The sequence below is a fragment of the Rosa rugosa genome, chromosome 3, assembly GCF_958449725.1.
Source record: "Rosa rugosa chromosome 3, drRosRugo1.1, whole genome shotgun sequence".
Classification (NCBI taxonomy): domain Eukaryota; kingdom Viridiplantae; phylum Streptophyta; class Magnoliopsida; order Rosales; family Rosaceae; genus Rosa; species Rosa rugosa.
Genome location: NC_084822.1, coordinates 54,907,875 through 54,933,472, shown reverse-complemented (window position 1 = coordinate 54,933,472; position 25,598 = coordinate 54,907,875). Strand labels below are relative to the sequence as shown.

General features: G+C 39.3%; 4 protein-coding genes across 4 annotated transcripts; 2 read left to right on the top strand and 2 right to left on the bottom strand.

Annotated features, from left to right (window-relative positions):
* The first annotated feature begins 987 nt into the window (after positions 1–987).
* Positions 988–3,643, top strand: LOC133736978 (ABC transporter F family member 4-like). Its single transcript, XM_062164605.1, has 2 exons — positions 988–1,036; positions 1,291–3,643. The coding sequence occupies exon 2, from the start codon at positions 1,302–1,304 to the stop codon at positions 3,402–3,404; it is 2,103 nt and encodes a 700-aa protein (XP_062020589.1). The 5' UTR covers positions 988–1,036; positions 1,291–1,301; the 3' UTR covers positions 3,405–3,643.
* Positions 3,644–8,874: 5,231 nt separating this feature from the next.
* Positions 8,875–13,433, bottom strand: LOC133736564 (protein unc-13 homolog). The gene is made up of 5 exons (XM_062164105.1): positions 12,812–13,433; positions 11,597–12,463; positions 11,028–11,483; positions 10,433–10,622; positions 8,875–10,344 (listed from the first exon to the last, which is right to left on the bottom strand). The coding sequence occupies exons 1-5, from the start codon at positions 13,367–13,369 to the stop codon at positions 9,410–9,412; spliced, it is 3,006 nt and encodes a 1,001-aa protein (XP_062020089.1). The 5' UTR covers positions 13,370–13,433; the 3' UTR covers positions 8,875–9,409.
* A 4,572-nt stretch (positions 13,434–18,005) lies between these two features.
* Positions 18,006–20,386, top strand: LOC133741004 (probable transcriptional regulatory protein At2g25830). The gene is made up of 7 exons (XM_062168936.1): positions 18,006–18,253; positions 18,336–18,502; positions 18,608–18,669; positions 18,748–18,904; positions 19,038–19,315; positions 19,759–19,879; positions 19,994–20,386. The coding sequence occupies exons 1-7, from the start codon at positions 18,163–18,165 to the stop codon at positions 20,084–20,086; spliced, it is 969 nt and encodes a 322-aa protein (XP_062024920.1). The 5' UTR covers positions 18,006–18,162; the 3' UTR covers positions 20,087–20,386.
* Positions 20,387–20,539: 153 nt separating this feature from the next.
* LOC133741002 (carotenoid cleavage dioxygenase 8 homolog B, chloroplastic) lies at positions 20,540–23,766 on the bottom strand. Its single transcript, XM_062168935.1, has 5 exons — positions 23,369–23,766; positions 21,736–22,479; positions 21,418–21,614; positions 21,127–21,316; positions 20,540–21,028 (listed from the first exon to the last, which is right to left on the bottom strand). The coding sequence occupies exons 1-5, from the start codon at positions 23,672–23,674 to the stop codon at positions 20,780–20,782; spliced, it is 1,686 nt and encodes a 561-aa protein (XP_062024919.1). The 5' UTR covers positions 23,675–23,766; the 3' UTR covers positions 20,540–20,779.
* Positions 23,767–25,598: the final 1,832 nt, after the last annotated feature.

Here is a 25,598-nt window from a genome sequence, read left to right as displayed (position 1 = left end):
TTCATCTGCTATTCAATGATTTCGATCCAATGCGTGCTTTTACTAGTTTCAACTTATCCTCTTCTTAGTTCATTCCATTATTAGCCGCAGCAATTTCTTTCATGGGATGACCTCTAATTGTTTGTTTCGATTCCTAAATGAATTCTTACTTTGCAAATTAGTGTACAAGTTTGATTGGTGCTTTTGCAGTTCTAATCATCTAGGGGTTTCAAATTGATCCAATCCTTAATATTTGTTGGGTGTGGCTATTGCCAGCTGATGAAACACTCTTCGACACCTCAGCTCTTCTGGCTGCCTCTTCATGAAAACACAGACAAAACTGTACCTGGTACATGAAAACTCTGATACGCAAGATTTAGGCTGATAACTTGGTTCAAGTTGTTACACTCACCAATCCAGACTTGATTAAAGCATCTTTGCCATCCGAGAATCTGAGTACTGTAAGGTTGGATTTTGCTTCAAATATTGTAGGGGTGTAATCTTGCATGCATAGTAAAGAGATAAAATCACTTGCCTATTAACTTGAGTATGAATGATGAGATTAAGCGGCCAAATTGTATGCTCAATCTCTGGCATCTGGAAAAGCCACTGATGCTGCTCACCAATGGATGCTATCAGTTAGCTAGTGACAACTTTTATATGACTTGTGTAGGCTCAAGGTAACATAAGAACACAGTGAGATCCAAATAATAGTGCCGATCTTGCGCTTTTGGCTACCTCGACGTCTTCGTGACTGCTTAAGCTCGTTCATGTAACTTTTTGCAGAAATATCACGCTCAAGTATGGTATATTGCTCTGCATCAAAGATCAAAATGACAATGCTCTCTGATGTAGTTTCTGGTAGAAGCATATGCAAAGTTGGAGACCTATATCAAATAGGACTCCTAAACAAGTCAGGACACATCGGCCCAAAGAAACAAGCCCAATTTTTATCGGGTATAAAATACATAAAAGAGAAACTGAGCGAGCAGAGGTTTTAGACAATTCGGGGAAAATTGCTCTGCCGGCCGTCGACCATTGAATTTTGGTGAAGCAGGTACACCACCCTTTAATTTCAGAATTTGCATTGATTTGATTTCAGCAAAATCAGAATAGAGAAACATATTTAACCCTACAAATCTAAATTAGGTCTAGAATTTGAGTAAGAGAGAGTTTTAAAGACATACAGAAATCTTTGTGTTCTTCATATCTTCTATATCAGTTTGAATCATAAGACTTGTTCTGTGTACCGTCCATTAGAATCATCGTCTTGGATTAAAGTTATATAATTTAGTGTTGTTTGTTAATTAGATACTGCTGCAATGGGAAAAAAGAAGACAGATGAAGCTGGTGCAACCAAGAAGGGTAAGTCAGCTGGAAAAGATGGGAAGAAAGTGAAAGCACCAACAGTCTCCTCCATGTTGGCCAACATGGACCAGAAACCTGAAAATCCCAAGAATGCATCTTCCTCCAGTTCAAAGGCGAAAGGCGCTTCAAAACTTGCGTCCTATATTAATGATATTGATCTCCCTCCCTCTGATGATGAGGTGGAAGAGGAACAACAAACCAATCAGCAAAGGAGGTCAGAGGCTAAGACGCTTGATATATCCATGACAGAGAAAGAGTTAAAAAAGCGTGAAAAGAAGGACCTTCTTGCTGCCCATGCCGCCGAGCTGTCAAAGAAGGAGGCCCTGAGAGATGACCATGATGCTTTCACTGTTGTTATTGGAAGCAGGGTTTCAGTACTTGAAGGTGAAGATGCAGATGCTAATATCAAGGATATATCAATAGAAAGTTTTTCTGTGGCGGCTAGAGGAAAGGAGCTACTAAAGAATGCATCAGTGAAGATATCTCATGGGAAGAGATATGGTCTGGTTGGTCCAAATGGGATGGGGAAGTCTACCCTCCTGAAGCTTCTTGCTTGGAGGAAGATTCCAGTACCCAAAAACATTGATGTTCTTTTAGTTGAACAAGAGGTAGTTGGTGATGATAGAAGTGCTCTTGAAGCAGTTGTTTCAGCTAATGAACAACTTGTTAAGCTCCGAGAAGAGGTTGCGGCATTGCAAAGTTCAGAGGAAGAGGACAGTCATGATGATGATGAAGGAGAGAAGCTTGCTGAGTTGTACGATCAATTGCAGCTGATGGGATCGGATGCTGCTGAAGCCCAGGCTTCAAAGATTCTTGCCGGTTTGGGCTTTACAAAGGATATGCAAGGCCGTCCCACTAAGTCATTCAGTGGTGGTTGGAGAATGAGAATTTCATTAGCTAGGGCACTCTTTGTGCAACCAACTCTTTTGTTGCTTGATGAACCAACAAACCATCTCGACTTAAGGGCTGTTCTTTGGTTGGAGGAGTACTTGTGCCGCTGGAAAAAAACTTTGGTGGTTGTCTCACATGATCGTGATTTCCTTAACACAGTGTGCACAGAGATCATTCATCTGCATGATCTGAAGCTCCACCCCTACCGTGGAAATTTTGATGATTTTGTAAAAGGGTATGAGCAGCGCCGCAAAGAGGTAAACAAAACGTTTGAGATTTATGATAAGCAGAAGAAAGCTGCCAGAAGGAGCGGAAGTCGGGTTCAACAGGAGAAGGTCAAGGACCGAGCAAAGTTGTTAGTTACTAAGGGCAAAGGAAAGGTTGACGAGGATGACACAAAAGTTGAGGCTCCTAAGAAGTGGAGGGATTACAGTGTGGAGTTCCACTTTCCTGAACCTACTGAGCTTACACCTCCACTCTTGCAACTTATTGATGTCAGTTTCAGTTATCCGAACCGGGAAGATTTCAGGCTGTCTGATGTTGATGTCGGTATTGATATGGGTACTCGTGTTGCCATTGTTGGACCTAATGGAGCCGGAAAGTCTACTCTGCTCAACCTTCTTGCGGGTGATTTGGTTCCTACTGAGGGTGAAGTTAGGAGGAGTCAGAAGTTGAGGATTGGTAGGTATTCACAGCACTTTGTGGACCTCCTGACAATGGACGAAACCCCAGTTTCATACCTTCTTCGTCTTCATCCTGACCAAGAGGGATTTAGCAAGCAGGAGGCTGTGCGTGCAAAACTTGGAAAGTACGGACTCCCTAGCCATAACCATCTGACTCCTATTGCAAAATTATCCGGGGGACAGAAAGCTCGAGTTGTCTTCACATCATTATCCATGTCAAAACCCCACATTCTGCTTTTGGATGAACCGACGAATCATTTAGATATGCAGAGCATTGATGCACTGGCTGATGCACTTGATGAATTCACCGGTGGGGTTGTACTGGTCAGTCATGACTCTAGACTTATATCAAGTGTGTGCAAGGATGAAGAGAAGAGTCAAATTTGGATTGTTGAAGATGGTACTGTGGTGAAATTTGATGGAAGTTTTAATGAGTACAAGGACGAGCTACAAAAAGAAATTAGAGCTGAGGTTGATGAGTAAGGTTTGCATTATTTTTTTTTAAGAATGTAAAATTCTGCATTGAATGGTGATGGTTAGAGGGTTGCGGTCTTCTGTTTTAAGGGCTTAGCAAGTTGCAATTTGATCTGTTTGACGTATCAGCATTTTATCTGTGTTGGTTCTTTCAAAGAAATAGAGATGTAGTGCTACTGAACTATTTAGTTTGTTGTGAATACTAGAAACTGGGTGAGCTTTTAGTTTATATATGAAACGTTTTCTTCTATCCAGTCCATTCTGTGCTTTAACAGGTTTCAATTATCCTCTTCTTAGTTCATTGTCAATAGCAGCGCTTGTTTTCATGGGATAACCTCTAACTGTTTGCTTAGATTCTTAAATGAATTCTTTCTTTGCAAATTAGTGTACAAGTTTTATTGGTGCATTTCTTCTAATCTAGGTTTCAAATTGATCCTCTTCTTAATATTTGTTGTGGCTTCATTCCGGTTACTTATAAAAGTCAACATGCCTGGACTCTTTAGCCACAGCAAATCAAGCATTTCAGTTTACCAAGGCTCCCCGTTTCCCCGGGAACCTTGAGCTCTAGTTGTTACATTATCAATGAAAATACAACTAGTGTTGGGTGTGGCTATTGCCAGCTTATGAAAAACTCGATCTTCAATACCTCAGCTCTTCTGGCTGCCTCTTCATGATTCGGTAAGCTCATTCATGATAACGCAGACAAAATCCATACATGTTGAAGTTTGTACTAAGTACATGAAAACTATGCTTTGTAAGATTTAGGCTGGTACTTGGTTCACATAATTACATTCACCAATCCAGACTTCTGTTGAAGGCTTGAAGCATGTTTGCCATCGGAGATTTGGAGAACCCAAGTTGTGTAAGGTTGGCTCTTTCTTCAAATCTTGAACAGTTGGACGTGTCATCTTGGAGGAGTAATTTTGCGTGCATGCTTCAGAATTCTACAAATCATGTGATTAAGCAGCTAAAATGTGTGCTCAGTCTCTAGCCTGTGGAAAAGCCAGTGATGCTGCTCAGCAATCCATGCTAGTGACAATTTGAATAGCTATTCAATCCATTGCGTGCTTTTACTAGTTTCAGTTTACCCTCTTCTTAGTTCATTGCATTATTAGCCATGGTAATTCTGTTCAATGCTTAAGGGGGGTGTATTCACTCAAGAATCTACAAGATTTTTTTGTATTTTAAAAGTCTATAGGTATTCAATTTAGATTTTAAGCAGTCGTTTAAAATCTTGATGTATTCAATTAAGATTTAAAATTATCCACTCAAATTTGCCGATATTCAAAAGTATACGGATTTTTAAAAATTTCATTAAATACTGGATTTTGGAGGATTTTAGAGTGCTTTTTATACATTTTGAAACTCAAAAACAATCCAACCACTTCCTAAGAGATTTTGATGGATTCTATCTCACTCCAAAAATGAAGAAGTTCTTCACCAAAAAAAAAAAAAAAAATGAAGAAGCAACCCTCAATAGGTGACACTCATCCATTTTGCCTTAGACCTATTTTCCCAATTTCCCACTATCATCCTCTGCCTCTGCTCTCATCTAATAATTTTTTTTTTCCATCACTATAGCTCTAGAAGCCTTAATCCTTCTAGTTAATTAAGCTCACTTCCAATAGTATTGTTAAGATGATACATACACACATGTTTCTTGTAAATTAGATATGAAATAAATTATGTCATTAGTTTATTACTTTATTTTTTGTGTAACATTTTGACTAGTTAGTTTTCTCTTATTGTTCATATATCATTATACACAACATAAAGAATGGTAGATTGCCATACTTTTTTGTCATTGATATAGCATTATAGTTGGATCCATACACCCATTGCTTAAATATTAAAGAAGAAGAAAAAAAATAACCTACCAAAAACATCATAAGGACTTGTAAATTCTAAACAAATAATACTAAATCAATCTGAGTCCATATAGAATTTAAACAATCCGTGGATTAAATAAATCCATGGATTATAACAACTCAAACAAAATCTTTTAAAATCTGAATTGATTGTTGACTATGTTATCAAAATAGTTAGATGCACATTTTCCCAACTTTGAATATGTGAGATTTGGGCAAATACGAGAGACCATAATCAATGCTCCTTCAAAACGGGTTGGTTATTTAGGTGTCGGTCCCTTTGATCCGTTATGGATCTCACTCTCACTCTCTTTTTAACTGGCTTCATTGCAGTTGGCACTTGGTTGGGAGCTTAATCATAGCTATTCTTCTATTTTTGGTTCGTGCAGGCTTTCGCCAACCGATTGTTTGTGAACTGAGCTGAAAAATTCAGTGAACGAACTAACCGGTTTGGCTAGTTTGTTTATGGGCTTAGCGACCCAACTTCCAGTGAAGAAATTTACTGAATTATAGTTGCTCAAAAGGATTTGTCGATCATTCTCAAAATAAGGAATTATGTTTAAGAATTATTGTTGATTTTGTGCATATAGATATCTTTTATGTGTTTGTGTTCTTTGACGGCCAACTTAGGATATAAGCATAATTGTTCTAGCGTTCTATGATCTTAATTCATCAGTAGTAAGATTTTTGGACGAAAGTTAAATCAACAATTAGAATTGCATGTAAGGTAGGCGTTCCACACTTATGTGCTTTTCTAAAATCGATCAAACTTCCATTCAATCTTAATGCATTGAGTATGTTTTACTATATGTGATATTGATAGGATAGCGTTCTTATCAATATTGATAGAAGTAGATGAATGGAAGAGTTAAATAAGCAATTAATAACCACTAAACACGTCTGAACATATTTACTAACCCTAGAATTCGAATCACAAGGATAAGGATGGGGTGGTTCTACCACCAATATCTTTTATTGACATTCTCGGAAGAAAATTCAAGTTTTCATCCCAATATCCTTAGATGGGTTCACTTGCCTTCTTTTTCTCAATTTAGAATAAACCCAATGTTCTTGTGTTTTTCCGTACTATTACACCCTATTATCACATTCACAATCAAACCTAATTTCGAAATTGGACTTCAAATTCAGCCAATTTTAACTTCATCCATTAAATTAATTTACAATCCAAGTAATAAAATATGAAATGCTTGCAGGTTGTTGTGGGTCTTGTGCTTCCAGAAGAATTCACGGCTGCTCGTGCCGAAGTAATCTCTCAAATCAAACAATATAAGAGTGAGTTTCATAAATTTTTTTAGCATACGTATCAGCTGGATAGACACACGACGTTAGCCTATGGAAGTCTATATCTGCAGCAAATCAGGAATGAGGTGGTTGAAGATGCGAATCTGCTTTCATTTCAGAGGATGAGATGTGCAATATATTATTATTACGTTGTTCACAAGTTTGTGTAATTCTCTCTCCCCATTCTTGATTTACTTGCAATATTAATCAAATTATCTGGAATTTAATGTTTCTGTTTTTGCAGGCTTCTGGTCGCACTCATACTCGTTTGGCTCGTGGTCTGACCCGTAAAATGTTATCGCCCATGGATTCAGTACAAGTAGAGTTGATTAACATTCGTAATCGATTTCGCAACAGTAGGAATCCCGATACCAGGACCCAACTTCAGACCTGGACAAATAATGTTGTCCCCCCCTTGGCTTCCGCACCTTTGTTGCAGCTCTAGGATGAAACTCAAGGTATGTGTTTTAGTTCAGATTGCTGTTTTTGGTTTTACCTGATAATTGTGGCAATTCTATTTAACTCCTTGCCACGTTATTGCAGATGTACAAGCACTTTGACATTAATTGGTGGAGTCAAGAATGGAAAGGGAACATGGTTTCTGTGCATCTGATTGCATCTCATGTTGGAGATTTTTACCGAATATGGAATATTTGTTTTAAGATTATGTTAGTTTTTATGTGAAACTTTATGGTGGCAATTCTATAGCTGCATCTGATTGCATCTCATGTTGGAGATTTATGAATTAGAGAGCATATTAAGTGAGAGAGTGAGAGAGAGGAAAATAAAAAAGGCAAGTGAACGCAACTACGGATGTTGGGATGAAAACTTACGTTTTCTTCCGAGAATGTCAATGGAAGATATTGGTGGTGAAACCACGCCATCCTTATCCAGCAACCCTAAATAGGTGTGAACATGCATATTATCACATTCACAATCAAACCTACACCCTATTATCACATTCACAATCAGACCTAATTTTGAAATTGGACTTCAAATGCCCAATTTCAAGAAATCAAGAATATATTTTTGAAATTGGGCATTATTCAGCACACTACAACAACTCTTCAAGACGGTTTGGCTGTGGTCACTGGTACTCGTCACCAGAGGGTAAGAATTCAGCCCATTTTAACATCATCCATTAAATTAATTTACAATCCAAGTAATAAAATATGAAATGCTGGCAGGTTGCTGTGGGTCTTGTGCTTCCAGCAGATTGCTCCACCTGCAATAAGTGGCAAGGAGTTAATTAAGGATATGAGACCATGATTGGATGCTGGGAAACTTGTTTGCATACCTGCTCTCGCTCAAGAAAGTGCAAATGGGTTCCCTCTACTCTGTGACAAACAACACAATTGTTGCTCTTGCTCGGAATTGCCTCAATTTGGAGCTGCTTGAACTGAGAGGTTGTAAGGTGACTGGAGCTGGTATTCGTGCATTTTCGAGTCACAAGTGCTTACAGACCCTTAATCTCTTCTGTTGTGTGTCTGGTAGTAGAGGGTCTGATTTAGAACGTTTGGCGCGAAAATGCCCGGCATTGAAGTCTATTGTGGTGGATGAAAGATTGAGGAATAGGATGTGGCGTGTAATGCGAGATGGCACTATTAGCAAATTTCTGGAGTTCATTTAGTGGTGAAACTTTGGATTTCCTTCTTCTCTTTCATCGGCTTAGCAACTTGCGTAGTTTGATGTATTAGCATTTTATCTCTGCTAGTGCTACTGATCAATTTAGTTTGTTATAAGTTCCAGTTTATGCTCTTCTTAGTTGAATGCCATTATAACTGAAATCTCGTTATGGGATGACCCTCTATTGTTTGTTTGGATTCCCAAGTTTCAGCTATGTCACATGCAAATTATTAGTGTAGGGATTTTTATTGGTGCTTTGGCCGGTTTTAATTGATCCTCTTCTTGATTATTATTCATGGTGGCTTCATTTCCATTGGATCCATTAGTGATTTCAATTGACCAAGGTTGATTAGGAGATAGGATGAATCTTGAAGCATGTAGGAAGTCTAGCTAATTGCCTCCTTGTTCATCGATCTGCACTGGAAAAATATTGATCCAGGCCTGAACCGTCTTGTATCGTGCTCTAGTTCAACGATGATAGTTAAGTTGTTGTAATTAAGAGCTGCCTGAAATCCATAGCTCCCCAGTCTCCAATGGTTATGAACTTATGATATCTTAAAGTTTTAACCTTGGTTAGCATAAGCTAGTTTTAAGTGGATCTCGAGTCTTTTTCAGTGCTATGTTATGTTTGTGTGACCTAATTTGCTCTGAGTGTAATTGGAGTGCAGTCGACAACAACAAAATACGCCAGCCTTATAACACAACTATTATTGCTTCTGTAGCAGTAGGATCAAACAGAGTGATTATATATACCAACAACAAAAAAAACAAATGGAATTGAATACTCTCACCTGACAAACTAAAGGAAAAGGAAGGGGGAAATTTGGCTGTGCAGTAGAGAATTAAAAAGAATAGCATGAATGAGATCGTATTGCCACTAAATGCGATAAAAGAATACTGAACTAATAATCATTCCTCAAAAGAAAGTGTATGGAAGTCTCCGGCCTTTTAGATTCATCTGCTCCAAACTGAGTGACCGCTGGATTATCCAAATCCTTGAACAATTTACTATACAAGATCACTGACCACCTCCTATGGCAAACGTCCTTCCCCTCCTGCTCACAGATGAATGAAATGACGAGCATCTCACCAGGGGGGTAATCTTCACTATACACTAAATACAAGCACTGTCCAAGTCGCCAAGAATCTTCTGCAAGAGAACTACGCTGGAAAGTCCCTCAGTAGCCTTTCCATGATGCATCACGCTGCAAGTTAGGTTTACAGTTTCTTGGGCAAATTATAAGTCTTCTTAAGAAACTTAGAAGCTGCTTCATCATTTCTATTGCACAACACACGGAGGAGCGTGTTTGGTTCAGTTGGATTCCACTGCCCGGAAGTAGGGGGTAAAGGGAGTCTGGACCTGGCAGAAGAGCCATATGACTCCAAGGTCACACGTCTAAACCGTTCTATGAGACTCTCAGTATCAGTTCTGAAAAGGGGAAGTACACCTCTAACTGTAGTTGTAAACTTATCTATCAATTCAGAAGGCAAGCCATCCCCATTGGCCCAGAACAGATCTTTAAGGGACTTGAAGTCATCTTCTATTATTTGAGAATCCTTCCGGGAGAATACACGAGAGGGGCCTCCGGCAAGCAAAACCAGCAAGAAACCATCAAAGGAAGCTCTCATTATGTCAGTAATAATGCGTGTACGTACTCTTTCATGCACTGTATTTGATACGATAAGTAAGTTCTTCTCCAGCTCGTCAAGAAAAGGCTCTATTCTAGAAGATGATGGTTCTCCAACATACAAACCATCCCACAGAACGTGACTGAGGTCATGGAAGACCATTTTATAAGCTACTGCCTCACAAAGTTGTGTGATTACCTCCACACAAGCCGCAGGAGAGAGCTCAAACTTCTTCCCCAATCCATTCGAAAAGTCTTCTACATGAGCAGATTCAGAATTCCTCAGATGAGTAACAATCCGTTTCTCCAAAACTTCTAACTCACCCCGGATTCTCTGCAATGTGTTTATGCGACAAAGCAACTGTGGTATCCCGAAAGAGTTATCCCCATTGACTGTTGCAACCTGAGAGTTCCTCTTCTGAGAAGTTGGCGTTTTTTCTTTCTTTTTGCCAAAACCTTGGAACTTTGATTCCATAGTGCATCTGGTTAATGCAGGCATAGTGGGAACAAATGTATTACGTGATCCTGCATATCAGAAGAAAATACTGGTTATCATGAAATGAACATATCTTAATTGATGTACAAAATACTTAAGAGTTACAAAATTACTTACCACATCCAGATTTTGTCTTGGTTACGTAATATTGAAGACATCTATCAAGGCCAGCCATCAAGTCAGGAAGCAATGCAGGATGCATTGGTATTGGCAGCTGAAAGAATGCAACCAGAGTTTCATCGAAAATCCGCAAAACTTCAACAGCAGATGGAGCATATCCATCTTCACTTGCTGGTGGATTCCACTCCTGTAACATTTAATGAACAAGGTTAGCTCTACAACAGCTGTAAACAAAATCTAAAGTTATGAGCATTATACCAATGACCAAGAAAATCCACAGGGAGTATTTCATTCATCTACTCGGGATTAAGATGATAAGAAAAGTCATGCCAACAAAGACGTTCATGCTGTGGGTTATAGAAGGAAAAGTAGAAGTCTACAAAACATACAAATTCAAAATTCAGGAAACAGACAAAAATCCAAGGATCTGGGAATCATATGCAAAACTGGAAGTAGTTTAAATTTTGTGTAGATGAAATGAACAATGTACAGCCCTGCCCTTACTAAAAAAGTGTGTCCTCTTGCCCCAGATATAAGACCAAATTGTTATCAAAACTCAATTCAGAATAGCACATGAATAGTTAGTGCATACCTCTTGTTGCAGATTCCTATCAACCCATTCTTTAAGTCTGTCCACTCTTGTCTTGATCCACACTTTTACCAGATTTGCAATTGCAGCTTCAGCCTCATAAGGAGGCATCTCACGAATTATTGCCTTGCCACCATCATCACTGTCTACAGAATCCTCAACTGCTATGAGCACAAGATCTTTCTCCAGCTTATCTGCAGCTCTCAAAACTTGTACAGCATCCGGTGTCAACTCCGCTATACCTGATATGAACTGTTTAATTTCATTCGCATAGCAAGCATGAAGAGTTGCCACAGCCACACCGGCAGCAAAAGGATGCCATATCTTTAGTATTGGACTGAACAACTGCTTCTCCTTAACTGCCAGCTCACCAACATCCTTTGCAAGGATGGCCAGCACGGGAAGGGGGTTTGGCTGGTTTCTTGATGCTCTCCTGCTGGAATCTGCCTTCTCCATCATCTGTATACAAGTAACCAAACATATGTCAGATCATACTTCCAAATTAGCGAACTACAGAATTTGCAAGCAAATATTGTCTGACAAAATTCTTAAAAATTTGAAATGAGAATTGCCTGAGCAAAAGCAGTGCGTAATGATGATCTAATGTAAGTGTCAATCCTGTTGCGAGCAACGTCAACTTCATTTTTTCTCCTCCTGCGATACTCATTTGATATGTCTTCAACTAGAATCTTAGCTGCTACTACTCCCAGAGAAACAATGGCCTGCATGGTATCAATATTACTGCTATCAAACGTGTCATGATAGGCTAGGAGTCTCTTCTCTGCCCAACCCAATATTGAAGTCAATGTCGAACTCAAGATCTTGCAGTACTCGGGATCCTTTGTTGCCTTTGCATCTTTAGCAACCTCGGCTAGCTGCGTATCAGCAGCATACAACAGGTCCAATTCAACTTGGCCGGTAGCAACAAAACGGTTAAACAAAACCCACGTAAAGCAAAGGTTGTGGAGCATCTGATTAAGTCCGAGGATTGACCAGGTCTTCTTAATATGCTCCATTAGCTCGTCCACTTCCTCTATTACAGATGTCTCATCGTGATTATCAAACACGGCTTGGAGAAGCATTTCATAAATGCGGAGATTCAATGGTAACCCATCTGCCCAGTGGGACGTATCATATAAGCCATCAGATGACCTGGAAGCAAGAGCCGTAACAGCACTACGAAGAACCTGCATGGACTCATTATTTCTCCCCGTTTCAAAGGGCCTGTCCAACGCTCCATGAATAATCTGTCGTAGCCGCTGTGCAGTGCTATTGGACTTGTCTAGCGGCACAAAGGGATGCAAAAGTAGACCAGCCTCAAGAATCTTAAGGGTTCTTTTCTGCCATTCTTCGTGTTCTTGCGGGTCAGTAAAATCAGACGACTTGAGCTGCTGTAACAGCTCCAGTGGGACTACAACCGACTCAATTCGCCGTCCTACCTGCAAATGAGCACATCAAAACAGATGACTTGATCAATTACAATTCCGGAAAATGTTACAGTTGGTATACACATGCAAAAATTCCTTCAACAATTTAAACCTACTAGAAAAAAACACAAAATTATGCTCAGAAATTACTGTGATTCATTTATAGAAACAGTCATTTTCACCAGATCGAACTGCATTTAGTAAACAAACCATAACTCTTCCAAAAATGGAATTCCCAGCACCAAAAATATCCCAGAAATCCAAACGTGACCAACACAATATCCAATTTGAGCTTCATCACACAAAAATTTAAAATCACTTCAGAAATGAAAAGAGAAAGAGAGTAATAATAGAGCTGACCTGTCCAGCTGAAATTCTAAGCAGAGCTCTCCTGACTCTGGAGTCCATAGCTTCAGAAATCCCCATTTGGATCCTCATCAGCTCCCCCACCGTCATAGCCCGCTTGGGCTTTCCGGGCCCCGACCCGGACCCGGACCCGGGGCTCTTCTTCGACCCGGAAGAAGAACCCGGCGATTTGAGGCCCAATGCCTTCTTCATCTTGCTGGCGGCGGCGGAGGTGAGCGATCTCTGCAGCGCCGGCGAGCCATTGGGGGAGCTGGCGGCGCCGTTGGTGTGCTGCTGAGTCGGCGAGTCGGAGAGCGAAGAAGAGACGAAAGTCAGGGCTTTTCCGGTGGAGGTGCGGCAGGCGGCGACGAAGATCTCGTAGGCGGTGAGCCGGAGCTCCGAATCGGTGAGCTGGGCCGAGAGCTGGCCCAATGGGGACGGGAGATCCGCGGCCATGGTGGTCGGCTTCGTAGGTATCGTCAGTGTGGGGGCGCTGCCGGTGGTGGTGGTGGTGGTGGAGTGGGCCCCCCTCTTCGAATGGCCCAGTGAGAGCTCTCTGAAAAGATGAGCCATTGTTGCAGAAGAAGAAGAAGAGAGAGAAAACAAACAAGAGGACTAGAGCTGCAACTTATACATACACACACAGTGAGAGAGAGAGAGAGAGAGAGAGAGGTTTATTCAAAAAAAAAGAAACAGGTAGTAGTTTTTTTTTTTTTTTTTTTTGGGGGGTGGATGGAGATGAAGAACATGGCACTAAGACCAATTAATCATGGGGACCAGGTATAATGAGTTATCAGCTATTTGTTTAATTTTAATTTTTTAACGATTTGTTCTTGTACCTACCTGCCATGGCTTTTGGTTATGGGGTTAATGTCCATAATATTGAATTGACATGCTAACAAATCTCTAAATTATGGAGAGAAAGAGATGGTAGAGTTTACTACATGGTAGATGACTTTTTTTTTCTTTTTTTTTTTGATAAGGATGGTAGATGACTTATGAATGTGTGAAGTGTCAGCATCTTTTACTATAATTTGGTATTTAATACTTGTATAAAATTTACAATAATTTACCGTTTGAATTTGAGATCAGGATAACTGGATCAAAGTCTTTAGTCTATCTTTACTTTTGAATGTTTTGAATTCGGGATTTTACTCTTTTCGAAGTATTCACCTACACTAGTTGGAGAGATAAGCATGTAAAATGACCAAAATTTGTTATATAAAAGCAGTTTTTAAGAATCATATGGATACATTGATATAAAGAATTTTTTTCATCAATTGATAAGTTTAAGTTCAAGCATGTTCTCTGCAAAACTACTTCCTTTGCAAATTGTATAATTTAAGATGTCTTTATACGAAAGTGAGGAAAATTTAGTTGCATGTGGTTCATGTTCAAGTTTTTTTTACTATCTATTTCAATTACATGATTTTTTTTCGTCGACAACAAAAAAAAGTCTGTCACAAAATAAAGAAAAAGAAGTAGAGTTCCTTATTTCTCCAACTCTATAGACTATTTTATGCAAGTTTGTCTGAATACTTCAACTAAATTTGTTTGATCATTAGATAGTTATATAAGTAGTTACATTTCCGATATTTGTTAAGGTTCAAATTTAGAATTTCCCTCCTTCAAGATAAAGAACCAAAATTTGATATGAATTATTCAGATAATAAGCAAAAAAATCTGTTAGAAATCTTGTAATTACTATTTCAAAATGTTCATGATATATTAGCTAGCAAAAAACCTTGCATTTTTATAATATACATTTCACTGCGGACATGCTCCGTTACGCGTAATTAAGAAGCAGAGTCAAAGACGAAGACGTGTCACTGTGTCAGTAGTAACTCATACTCATAGCATATATAAATAGATGGTTCTGATCACCTCCTCTCACGCTTTTACTTACTTTCCGGAACATCGCGTGCATAGTTCGGAACGCAGCAGATTCAAGACGGACGCGGCGCGTGAGATACCAACATTCCCTCGTGGTCGTGGAACTGAAAAAGTTGCATGATAGCTGGAACTTGGAGGCAAAAGGTTGGATACGAACCGCGGAATGTGAATCTTCCTGATTAGTGGGGCCCCCACCTGCTGCTCTTTGATTAAGGGAACTGATTATGTTAAACACGAGATTAAGGAGACAAAATACTGCATACGTATACAAATACTGTTTCGTATCAGAATACGATGAGCCGAGGGATAAGAGTCATCACTAATTATCGATTTTTATTTTTGTCAAAAAAAGTAAAGGGGAGGAGGATTACAACGACAGTTGGTCGATAAATTATAGAAAATTGGTGAAGGGAAGAGTTGGTTGGTTACTAGCTGGATGACGACAAGAGGCCACATGGTTTTGAGTTTTTGACAAAACATCATATGCTATGTTCCTTCAAAAATCCAAATAATAATCAACAACAAATATCCAAACCATCATTACCTTTACGTTGCCTTGAATTGATTGCACTAATACAATGACTACCATAGAGTTCTTGATTACTTTTTTTTTTTTTCTAGAGGGGATTTATAAATAAAAAATTTGATTAAAGTCATATGACCATGCTAGGTCACTACCAAAGCGAACATACGTTAGAAAACTAGTTACTTCATAATATCTGAGCCACATACATCACGACCAGGAGAGTTCATATATAGTAGAGTTCATATTAAGCAACACCTATTATAGATTGTGAGTTGCACATTTAAGCAACTTAAATCTAAAATCCTAAACAATGAACTATCAGACTTTTAGTTTAAATCATACATTAAAATACAAACTTCATTCGCTAATTAAGTTGCGTTTATAGTGTATATATATATCCGTTTTTTCAGAAGCACATTCGAGCGGGCCATTTAAATGGAAAGCCAATATTATTGTATTTTGTTTTGCATTGATATCATCAGTTATAACTTTCAACCTTTTTTTAAGTTGAAAGTTGAAACCATTATTGCAACGTTGCGTGCATTCTAAGTAAAAACATCCTCAATTTTATTTTCATAGTCATAAAATAGGTACATCAATCAACATTGGAGTCGAGCATTTGAATAATACTTGGTCTTTCCTAGTTAAACTTGGTCTACTTTTCCCTACCAGAGTCCCATAAGTCGACCTATTTAAGGAGCTTAAACCCTCTTTGACCTGAAAAATAGAAGCCTCAAATCCATCGACTACCATCCTTCACGAGTCAATGCGAACAGAGAGAATGGCTTTATGCAGAAAAAGATCGATCACGCAAGGTTTCTTTACTGAGTGTCGATGAATTAGGCCTGATCCTCAACTATCTCTTCGACCCAAAAGATAGGATATCCTTCTCAGAAGTATGCAAGCAATCGTTTTGAGTGGAGGGTCTAAAGTCTAAACCGATCATCAGTTCGTCTCCGCCAACCCGATCATCTCCGTCATGTACTGCCTAATTTATTCAAGTTCAAAACATCCAAGTCTATCACCAACGACGACCTCAAATTCTTAGCACAAACTTGCCCTATAATCGAGGTCCTCAGTTTGAAAAGCTCAGACCTTCTGAAGAATCAAGGTCGTGATTATATGGGCGATGGCTTATGTGCCTTGGCAAAAGGGTGTCCCAAATTATCCAAGGTCTCGTTGAGACATAGAAAAACCCTTGTGGGTCTTGTTTCGCTTATAAATTCCGCACATAATTTGACATAGTTGAATTTAGGGCATTGTGGTGGCTCAGTCACGGACAAAGCTCTTGAAGCCATTGGGTCTTTGAGTTCAATTAGCCATTTGGATTTGGAAAGATGTTTCCGAATTACGGATAGAGGATTGGCTTTTCTGGCAAATGGTTCTTCCTCAAAAACCCTAAAGACACTGATACTTGCAGACTGCTGGGAAATTACTGATGTTAGGGTCTCACTTTTAGTGAAGATGTGTTGTTTGGAGCAGCTGAGTTTAACTTCCTCTGGAAAAAGAATAACTGACGTTGGAGGTTTAACAAGTTGTGTGTCAAATCGTACCATATTTTCTCTTGTTAAGAATTGTCACAACTTGAAGGTGCTTGGTCTTGGTGGTTGCAATCTGGTAACCGGCACTGGTATTCGTGCAATTTCAAGTGCCTCTGGTGTGAACATATAATGAATGTAAGCCCTGCATTGAAGTGTATTGAGTGGATACTGTGTCGGAATGGATCTTGATCTTATCCGAATTTCAAGTGCACAATAGGAGGTTCTTGGTTCGTTGAATTAGTATATACAGATGTATCACTTGAATTCTTGCTTGCTTCTTGGAAGGAGCAACTTGCATATTTTGGTCTTGTTTAGGTTAGTGCCTTCAACTGTAGGTACTATTTTATCCCCCAACAATAGATTTCAGTTCGTGAATATTAGTAACAGCTAGAGTAGATGACGATTGGATATATGTAAGAAGAAATAATCTATCAATTTATTCTGTTCTTGGTTGTTGTGGCTTGATATCCCTTACATATGAGGGCAGTAGCCTTTGATTCTGAGGCACAACTTGAACTCTCTCCACCCAAATTGACCAGGGACTTATTCTGAGTAGATGGGGTGAGCTCTAATTGTTTGTAGTACTTCATGGATGAAAGTTGCTTGCTGACTAGATGAAGTCTGCAGGGTAAGGTTGTTTGAACTGATAGTTTAGATTGATCATTTTATTTTATCCATTCCACCTTAATTGTGGGAGAAGCTTTTCTTTCCGAGTTTATAGAGATTTACCATTGTTCGTAGACGCTCATGCAAATTGGTGAATATCGTATGAATTTTCTATGCTCTTAATTAATAACATTGTAGAATACTTGCTTTGTTTGTCACTTTAGGTCGAATAAAAATGAGTTCATAATTCATATACAACTAAATTTATTTTGCTTTAAGTTATTGCGCTACAAATTCTGAATTCTAATTAATTATTATTCATTAGACACCAGTACTCACTCCAGATGTTGTTTTCATCAATGAAATTTTAAAATGATCCAAATGGAATTGGAAAACCCTTTTTCACAAGAAAAAGATTTCATTAAATTCTAAGGCCAAAACGAAACATTACAAAGAACTATATGTGCTTGTACCCTAAATCAATGGTCAAGCAAGTAAGGGACCATGGATACCATCCGGCATTACAATTAAGCTCAATTATTATAAGAGCCTACATGATTATGTAAAATCGGTATTGGAGAACCGAGATTGATGCAAACACAAATTCGGATTTTTGAATTTTTAATATCGCAGCACCCGGGCCTTAGGCCCATCAATTGTTTGGTCCAGGGCCCAATTAGGTCTTTAATTTCATGAGGGAGCGCGCGGGTTCATCCATGGCCATCGCCGGTGGACTCAACGACGAAAGCAGCGGCAGCCTCTCCTAGTTTGTATTTGTATTCATTAGCATTATAACCAGAATGGGGTCATCTTGTACAACCAGAGCTTTAGGTTCAATCCTTCATAAATTCACCACTGGTGTCTCTTCCAAATGGCCCAACGCCTCAGCCAGTATGTCCTCATCTTTCTCCATTTGCATTTCAATTCTAAAATTTCTGTTGAAAGTGAAGCTGGAGCTTACTCTGTGATTCAGGGACTGGTTTTCTGAGTAGAAACTTATCATCTTCACCTTCCATTTCACCATTGCCTTTTTCGTGGATTTCGACGCCTATAGGAAGCAGCCCCGGAGTGAGGAGAACCATACGGACCATCTCTCCTCTCTCCATGGGTAGACGTTCCAGCAAGATCGCTGGCCGAAAGGTTCTCATTGCATTCTTTGCTGTTTTGATTTTTTGCACACCACCTGTTCGATGAAATGGCTGAATAGTATGGTAATGTAGCTGATGGATCATTTTACATGTGCAGGGGGCGAAGGATGCGAAGAAGGCAAAGCTGTATTCGAAGATTGGGAAGGAACTTGTGTCTGCGTAAGTCAGTTGCTCCTCCTGTATTCTTTATTGGTGCTGCATTGTTGTGATCTTTGTTATCCTAAAATGGGGATGCAGTTTGAACAAGGGTGGTCCAAATCCTGTTTCGAATACAGCCCTGGCTACAATATTGGAGAAAGCCAAGGAGCTTGATGTACCCAAGGAGATCTTGGATCGCAACATTAAGAAAGCTTCTGAGAAGGGACAAGAAGCTTACATTGAGAAAGTATATGAGGTTGGTAACTTGGTAGCAGTATCATCTGCTATGTGTATTGCTTTCATGTTTCATCAGTAAGCTTTGTTTCTCTTGTTAGGTTGATGTTTTTCTCATTTACTATGTCATTCACTAATAAACTGGTTTGTACTAGGTATATGGTTATGGTGGAGCTAGCATGGTAGTCGAGGTATTGACAGATAAAATAACCCGATCTGTGGCAACTGTTAGAGAGGTTGTGAAGAACTGTGGCGGGAAGATGGCAGATCCAGGATCTGTTCTGTTCAAATTCAGGCGTGCTCGGGTTGTAAACATAAAAGTTTCAGATGCTGACAAAGATCAGCTCATCTCCATTGCTTTAGATGCCGGTGCTGAGGATGTTATTGAACCGCCAGTATATGAAGATGATACCGAAGAAGATCAATCAGAAAGGTAATGTTTTCAGTAGCGGCTACAATTTTCTAGTTCTAGTTGTTAATCTATATGCTGTAACTTTATCTTTCTCTGTTTTTTAAATGCATTATTCTGCTAAAATGTCGTACACTATAAATGGGAAGTTATGTAGAACTCAGAACTATGTTTAAAATAGTAAAACACTCCTGTTGTGATCATACCCCACATGACATCTATCGAGGGGGAGGGGGAGAGTCTTGAGCTTGACCCATTTGATTCTGCTCGTGAGCTTAAATTTTCTGCTGAATATAATTTCCACTGTTGATCATACTTTCATTTTGGTTGAGTGGAATCTGGAGTTTTGCTATTAGGCGGACTTCATTAACTTGTGAAATTTAAAGGCATGGTAGATTCAGTTGTAGCTTGGCCTTTGTATCATGGTGAACAAAGTCTGAATTTTTTTTTTTTTTGGCTTGTGATAGCTATTATAAGATCGTGAGTGACTCAGATAACTACTCAGCAATACTTTCAAAGTTACGTGACGAAGGAATCAATTTTGAGACAGATAATGGTTCTGAGCTACTTCCAATAAGCCCTATTGAGGTGTGTCTCTACAGGATTTCTATGCCTTTGATCTGTTGCAGGAGTTTAGCAGAATTTTTTAATTTTACTTTTCATTATTCTAAGAGTGGAGTTTCCGGTGGTGGTCTGATTCAGGTAGATGACGAGGCTATGGATTTGAACAAGGAACTTATGACCAATTTACTTGAACTTGATGATGTTGATGCCGTTTACACAGACCAGAAATGATCGAAACCTGTATCTTTACTCATCTCAGAAGTCCAAATGAAGCTCTTGGTGTTAGTGTGTTACAGCAGACGTGTGTCTGGCTCTTCTTCAATTTGACCTTTGTAACTTGGAAGTATATGTCCTATTTTGAAATAGGAGAGCAGATGGGCAAGTATTGTCACCTCAAGGAAAGATTTTTTTTTTTAACTTTTCTTATTTATTGTGAAGAACAGTAACAATGAAATATGATTGTCTTTTGAGAATTGAGAACAAACAATAAAGAAAAAAAACCCTTCACTAGCAATCAATATAAAGTTTTAATCTTGATGCTTCTGTTCAGGAGCCTCATCTGTATGGATCTTTTCTATGAGTTTTAAGTTGGTGCCCCTGAACTCTATAATAGACGCTTGAACAAGAAGTAGCGCACTGTGGAGAGATGAAAACAAGAAAACGTAGTAAATGATAGAAGGAAAGTCAATTCATAAGCTTTATAGCAGATCCATTTAGAGAGCGGATTCCGTGTAAACTGCAGTTTACAACAGAAATACAGATTGAGCTTTCAATTCTAGGATAGATGAAAGACTTGAACGCGCTACAGATATTTTCCCAAGCTGCTAATAAGATTATCTATGTATTTGCTTACATTCATCATAACGAAAACTATAATTTCCATGTACGTAACTAACTGGTAAAAGCCCCAGTAGTTGATTCACTTCATTTCTTTGGAACCCAGCATCCATGCAGCCCATATGGAAGGCCATAAGGGAACTTGGCTCTAGCAATCTCTTCGAACGTGGTTCCATCTAGTATCAAAGCATAACTGCCTCCATTTTTCTCACTAATCATCGAGATCACCACACCATCATCTTCTTCAGTTGCGCTGGGTCGGGCCACAAAGAATGGTTCAGATGGCACTGCGCCCTCATCGTACCAATTCTTAGCTTTCTTCTCCACCAAATCAAGCTGTCATTGTTTGGACAATATATTAACTTCTGTAAGAGGCTGAAAACCAACCAGGGGGGCTTATGGAAAATAGAAGTAGCTAGTCTAGTACTAATTACCTTTGTGAGCGTGTTGGGGAAGTTGCAAGGGCGCACAGCCCCACAAGCATAGGCATATCTATACTTCTTACCCAAAAATGCCGGGTTTATGCTGCACATGTCCATCCCTTTTCCATGTTCATTTGGGTCTAATGCTGCCTCTAGTTCTCCATATGCACTCCCATCGAATGGTATTCTAAACCTTCCAACCCTGCATAGGTAAATCTTCGATATGAATCAACGACGCTCTACCAACATGGCAACATAGCATGTCGTATTAAGATAGTTAACAAAAAAACATTATCGTTTTACCTAGCATCTGGTAGCACATCTTCTTCACCAGTATATGAACGCAGATTCTGTATCCTAAGCTGATCCAGGATTGTGGTATCAGCGCTGTGCTCGCAACAATCTGCAATGAGCGCCGTCACCCTCCCATCCTCATCTTTCTCTTCATAGGCATTAATGAAATGGAAAGTAACAAACAATGGCACTTCCACACTCGCCACCTTCAAAACAATTGCAACGAAAACGTAAATAACCAAAAAAAAGAAAAAGAAAAAGAAGTTAAACACAATGACATATTATTCAAGTTTCAAAGAGAGATCAATTAGTAGGAGATCGACTTACAATTTTACCACTAGCTTTACACATGGCATGCATATAGGCCTTGGACTCAGGATGCCACTCAAACTTGTACAATGGTGTCGGTTCGGCCCTGAGCAAATTCCCTGCACAATACCTCAACGGCATTTCAGGCACAATTATGTAGTGCTCGGTCACCGGAAAGCTATGAACCCACCCTGGCGCCGGACCTTGGCTGCAGTCAACCCTCCCGATCACCCTCCTTTCATTCGTACCAGGCTCCATCCTCACGGCCAAGTAACCCGGGTTGATCAAATCAGGCAACAAAGTCAAGAACTCGGACTCTGTCACAATAGGATGTGCCGAGTGAATCAAACCTCCCAACGTGTCAGTATACTCGAATCTTCCTATTGTGTCCAAAGTGTCCGGGTCAACCACTATGGACCCTTTTTGGGTCTCGGTGAGGCACACGACCCGGCCATCTCCTAGGTGGACCACGCCCGTGTTGGCATTATCGGTCAGAGCTGCACCAGAGAACAGGTTGGCCAGCTCACCAATGTAGGATAGGAAATTATCCTGTTTAGGAACTTCTGAGAACTCACGGTAGCATAACTTTTTGCTCTTCATTGCAGCTTTGTAAGCATCGGATTCAACTTGGCGGTGGCCAGCGATCAGACGGCCGTTTTCAAAGTGGAGCCTGGCTAGCATTGCGTAGCCATCGAAGAGGTGACGGAAGTTGTAGTCCTCAATGTGCCAAACTCCCGGACCATTTCTTAGGTACGTTCCTTTCTGCATGTATAACAAGTAAATAAATAAGCATCCCCTAATTGTAAAGGAACTAATTAGCATCGTTCTTTTAGACCAAATATTAAAAAAACAAATACTTATTCAGATTTGGAATGAGACCGTTATACGTAATCCAACCTGAAGACTAAATACGGACAACGAACAAAGGCAGGACTTGAATTATTTTTCTGGTTGAACATTTTAAAAATAATTAAAAGGAGGAATATACCCTGGCCAGCCCTGCTATTTGTGACAAATTATATGACGCCAGTAGGGTAATCAGTTGATTAATCCATTAATTAATAGTCCTACCTAGAAAAACACACACGTCATTAAGGAGACAAACCCTTGGGCATTGGGTGGTAGGCCTCTCACTAAACAATAAGTTTAAAAGATTACAAACGAAATTAACGGTTAGCTATTATTTCTTCTTGCTGCTTCAGGCTTCTCAAATATTCCTACTTCCTGCAATTTACAGCACAAACGAGTTTGTAAAACATGGTGGCCTAATCTTACCATCACGACTCTAGCTAGGGTTTAAGTGATTAACAGTAATTTGTGAATGAGACTCACAGTTGAAAATATAATTTTGTATCAAAGAAAATTTCTCGTTGTTTAAGGTCTGTCATATATATATCCGCGGGATTAATTTGGACAAAACAGTAGAATTGGTCTTGAGTTGAATGCTCTAATTTATCACCACTGAATTTGAATACTTGAGAACAATAATTTACAACATGTACGACTTCGATCTCTTGGGAACTGTATATCTGGGTTTGTGTTCTTATTGGTGTATTTGATCTCCACAATCTGACATGCAAGCTTATTAAATAGGGAGACTGAAGTTGTATATTAGTGAAATGGAGGAATTTAGAAATGAAGGAACACATACTAGCCACAGTGGTATTTGTCCTTGTACATACAGCTCTCCTTCCCATCTCTCCTGCCGGACACTGGTCCAAGCTACGTGGCTTCTCCGATCATCAGTTTCCTTACTCGGCGGCAGATGAGGGGCAGCAACAGCCGGTAATGGAGGACTTGCGACGTTTGTCGACGTCAAGCGCTTCCTGCTTTTAGCGCCCTTCTTTAAGGGATTAAATCCATCTCTGCTACTATTGGGATTGGAGTGATTGGAAACCGCTGCTCTCGGCAGCAAACACGAGTTTCCACAGCCAACAGAAAATCCTAAGGAAGCCATATTCGGTCTAGCTGAGAGACTAGCTTAACTAGCTCGCTTGTAGTGATATTAGCTCAAGTTAAAGAGTGAGGAGTTGTCAACGTTGTATTTATAGGGAAATGGTGATGAATAGGGTTGGTACCACTGAGAAAAACTATGATAAGCTACAATGCTACTGTTGGTATCTTAATTGGTGGAATTCCCTTTCACTACGAGACATAGCTAGCTAGCTTAAGTTTAAAATATATTTCTGCGAATATATACGGAATTAGTATCCTCGAATTAGTACTCAATTAATTACTCTAGTGCCATGGACTACCCTCGATTTATATATATGTGGGCATTCCCAGAAGCAGTAGTCACATGAAGCACACGGAATGCCTGGGATACAACACAAATTTGTGATGCGGTAACTAGAAGTCATCGATTCTATTAATTAATGTATGATCCATGATTAATTAATCTGCTTAGATCCAGGGACAATTCACAAGTAAGGGATCTAATTGTTTCCGAATCAAGCTTTGTCATATTTGTACTGTTTCAATTAAGGTACCAAATGACATTCTGTCTTGCTGGAGTGCTGGACGTACGTCCAAACATAGTGAAATGCTTTTCCCTGGCTGTCGCCATATGGCTACAATGGTTTAGTGAAACTACTTGTAGATTAATATTTATGATGAGAATCTCAACAATATATCAAATTGCTTTATATTCTTGTTCCAAAGAGGTAAAGTTTGTGTACGGGTACTTTCTTTGACCAATAGCATTATGGTATTTACTATTTAGAATTGAAATAGAAAGAAAATACAATATTAAATGAGTAGCTAGGGTTTTCCGATTCCATTTTGTAGCTAGGGTTGCACATGTACGTTAACTAATACAGTGGGTTCAGAAAACTATAGCAAATTTCTCCATATAATTGGGAGCTATTTGAAGAGAGAATCTTGAGTGGGGCGGACCGCACCGACACGTGGTGGGGAGGACCAATCACTGCCCAGCAGGGGGGTGTTTTGGGTATTGCACTTTAGGAAGCAGGGGCAGTTTCGAAAAAGATGGAAAATTTCATTTCTTCTGATTTGGTGGCCGTAAAGCCACATGGTGGGAAAACCCCCACCTAAGAATTTCTCCTATTTGAATGGTTGAGCTGTAAGGCTGTAAGCCGTTGTTGGTGCATTCGTGGCAGCTTGGTTTTATATATACACAAAAATGTATAATCAATATGTTTAGGGTTTATTCTAAGAAAACCAACTTGTTTCAGGTTAGGATCCGGCTCCTCTCTTTGACTTTAATTCTAAGCCATTGATTTAATATTCACTATCATATTGACACATCAGCAAAAAAAAATTAAAACTCATTTAATATTCACTTTTTAATGTCAAACGCCGTTACTCTCTCTCTCTCTCTCCTTCTTCAACCAAAAAAAAAAATCTCTGCAATTCCCCAGCAGCCCAGCCCATGTCTTCTTCATTTTGAGTTCTATAGTTGTTTGCTACGAATGGGATTAAGAGTACATATTCGTCGACTAAATTCACTACAGCAAGGTGGAAATGGATTTGATTGGAGGAAGAATGTTCTTTGACATCTATTCGAGTATTGTAAAGCTTTTGGGCATAAACAAGGAATAATATTCTAATCATGTCATCCTCAATTTAGGAGAATGCCTATTATGATAAAAAATTAAAAAATTAAAAAATAGTTAAATTTAATTTTACCTCCCTGACCTTTATACCCTAAATCGTTTGTGTCCTTACACTTTTTATTTTATCACAGGTGCTCATATACTTACCAATTTCAATCAATTTTGTCCAATCCTTAGTTTTTTTGCCAACTATTATGTAATGTATTTTGAAATTCTCATCGTTTACGCTATAATTTTGCATTCCACGTTAGTGAGTCATCATCCTACAAAAGAGTCCCATAGAGCCACATTTTCAATTTATAAAAT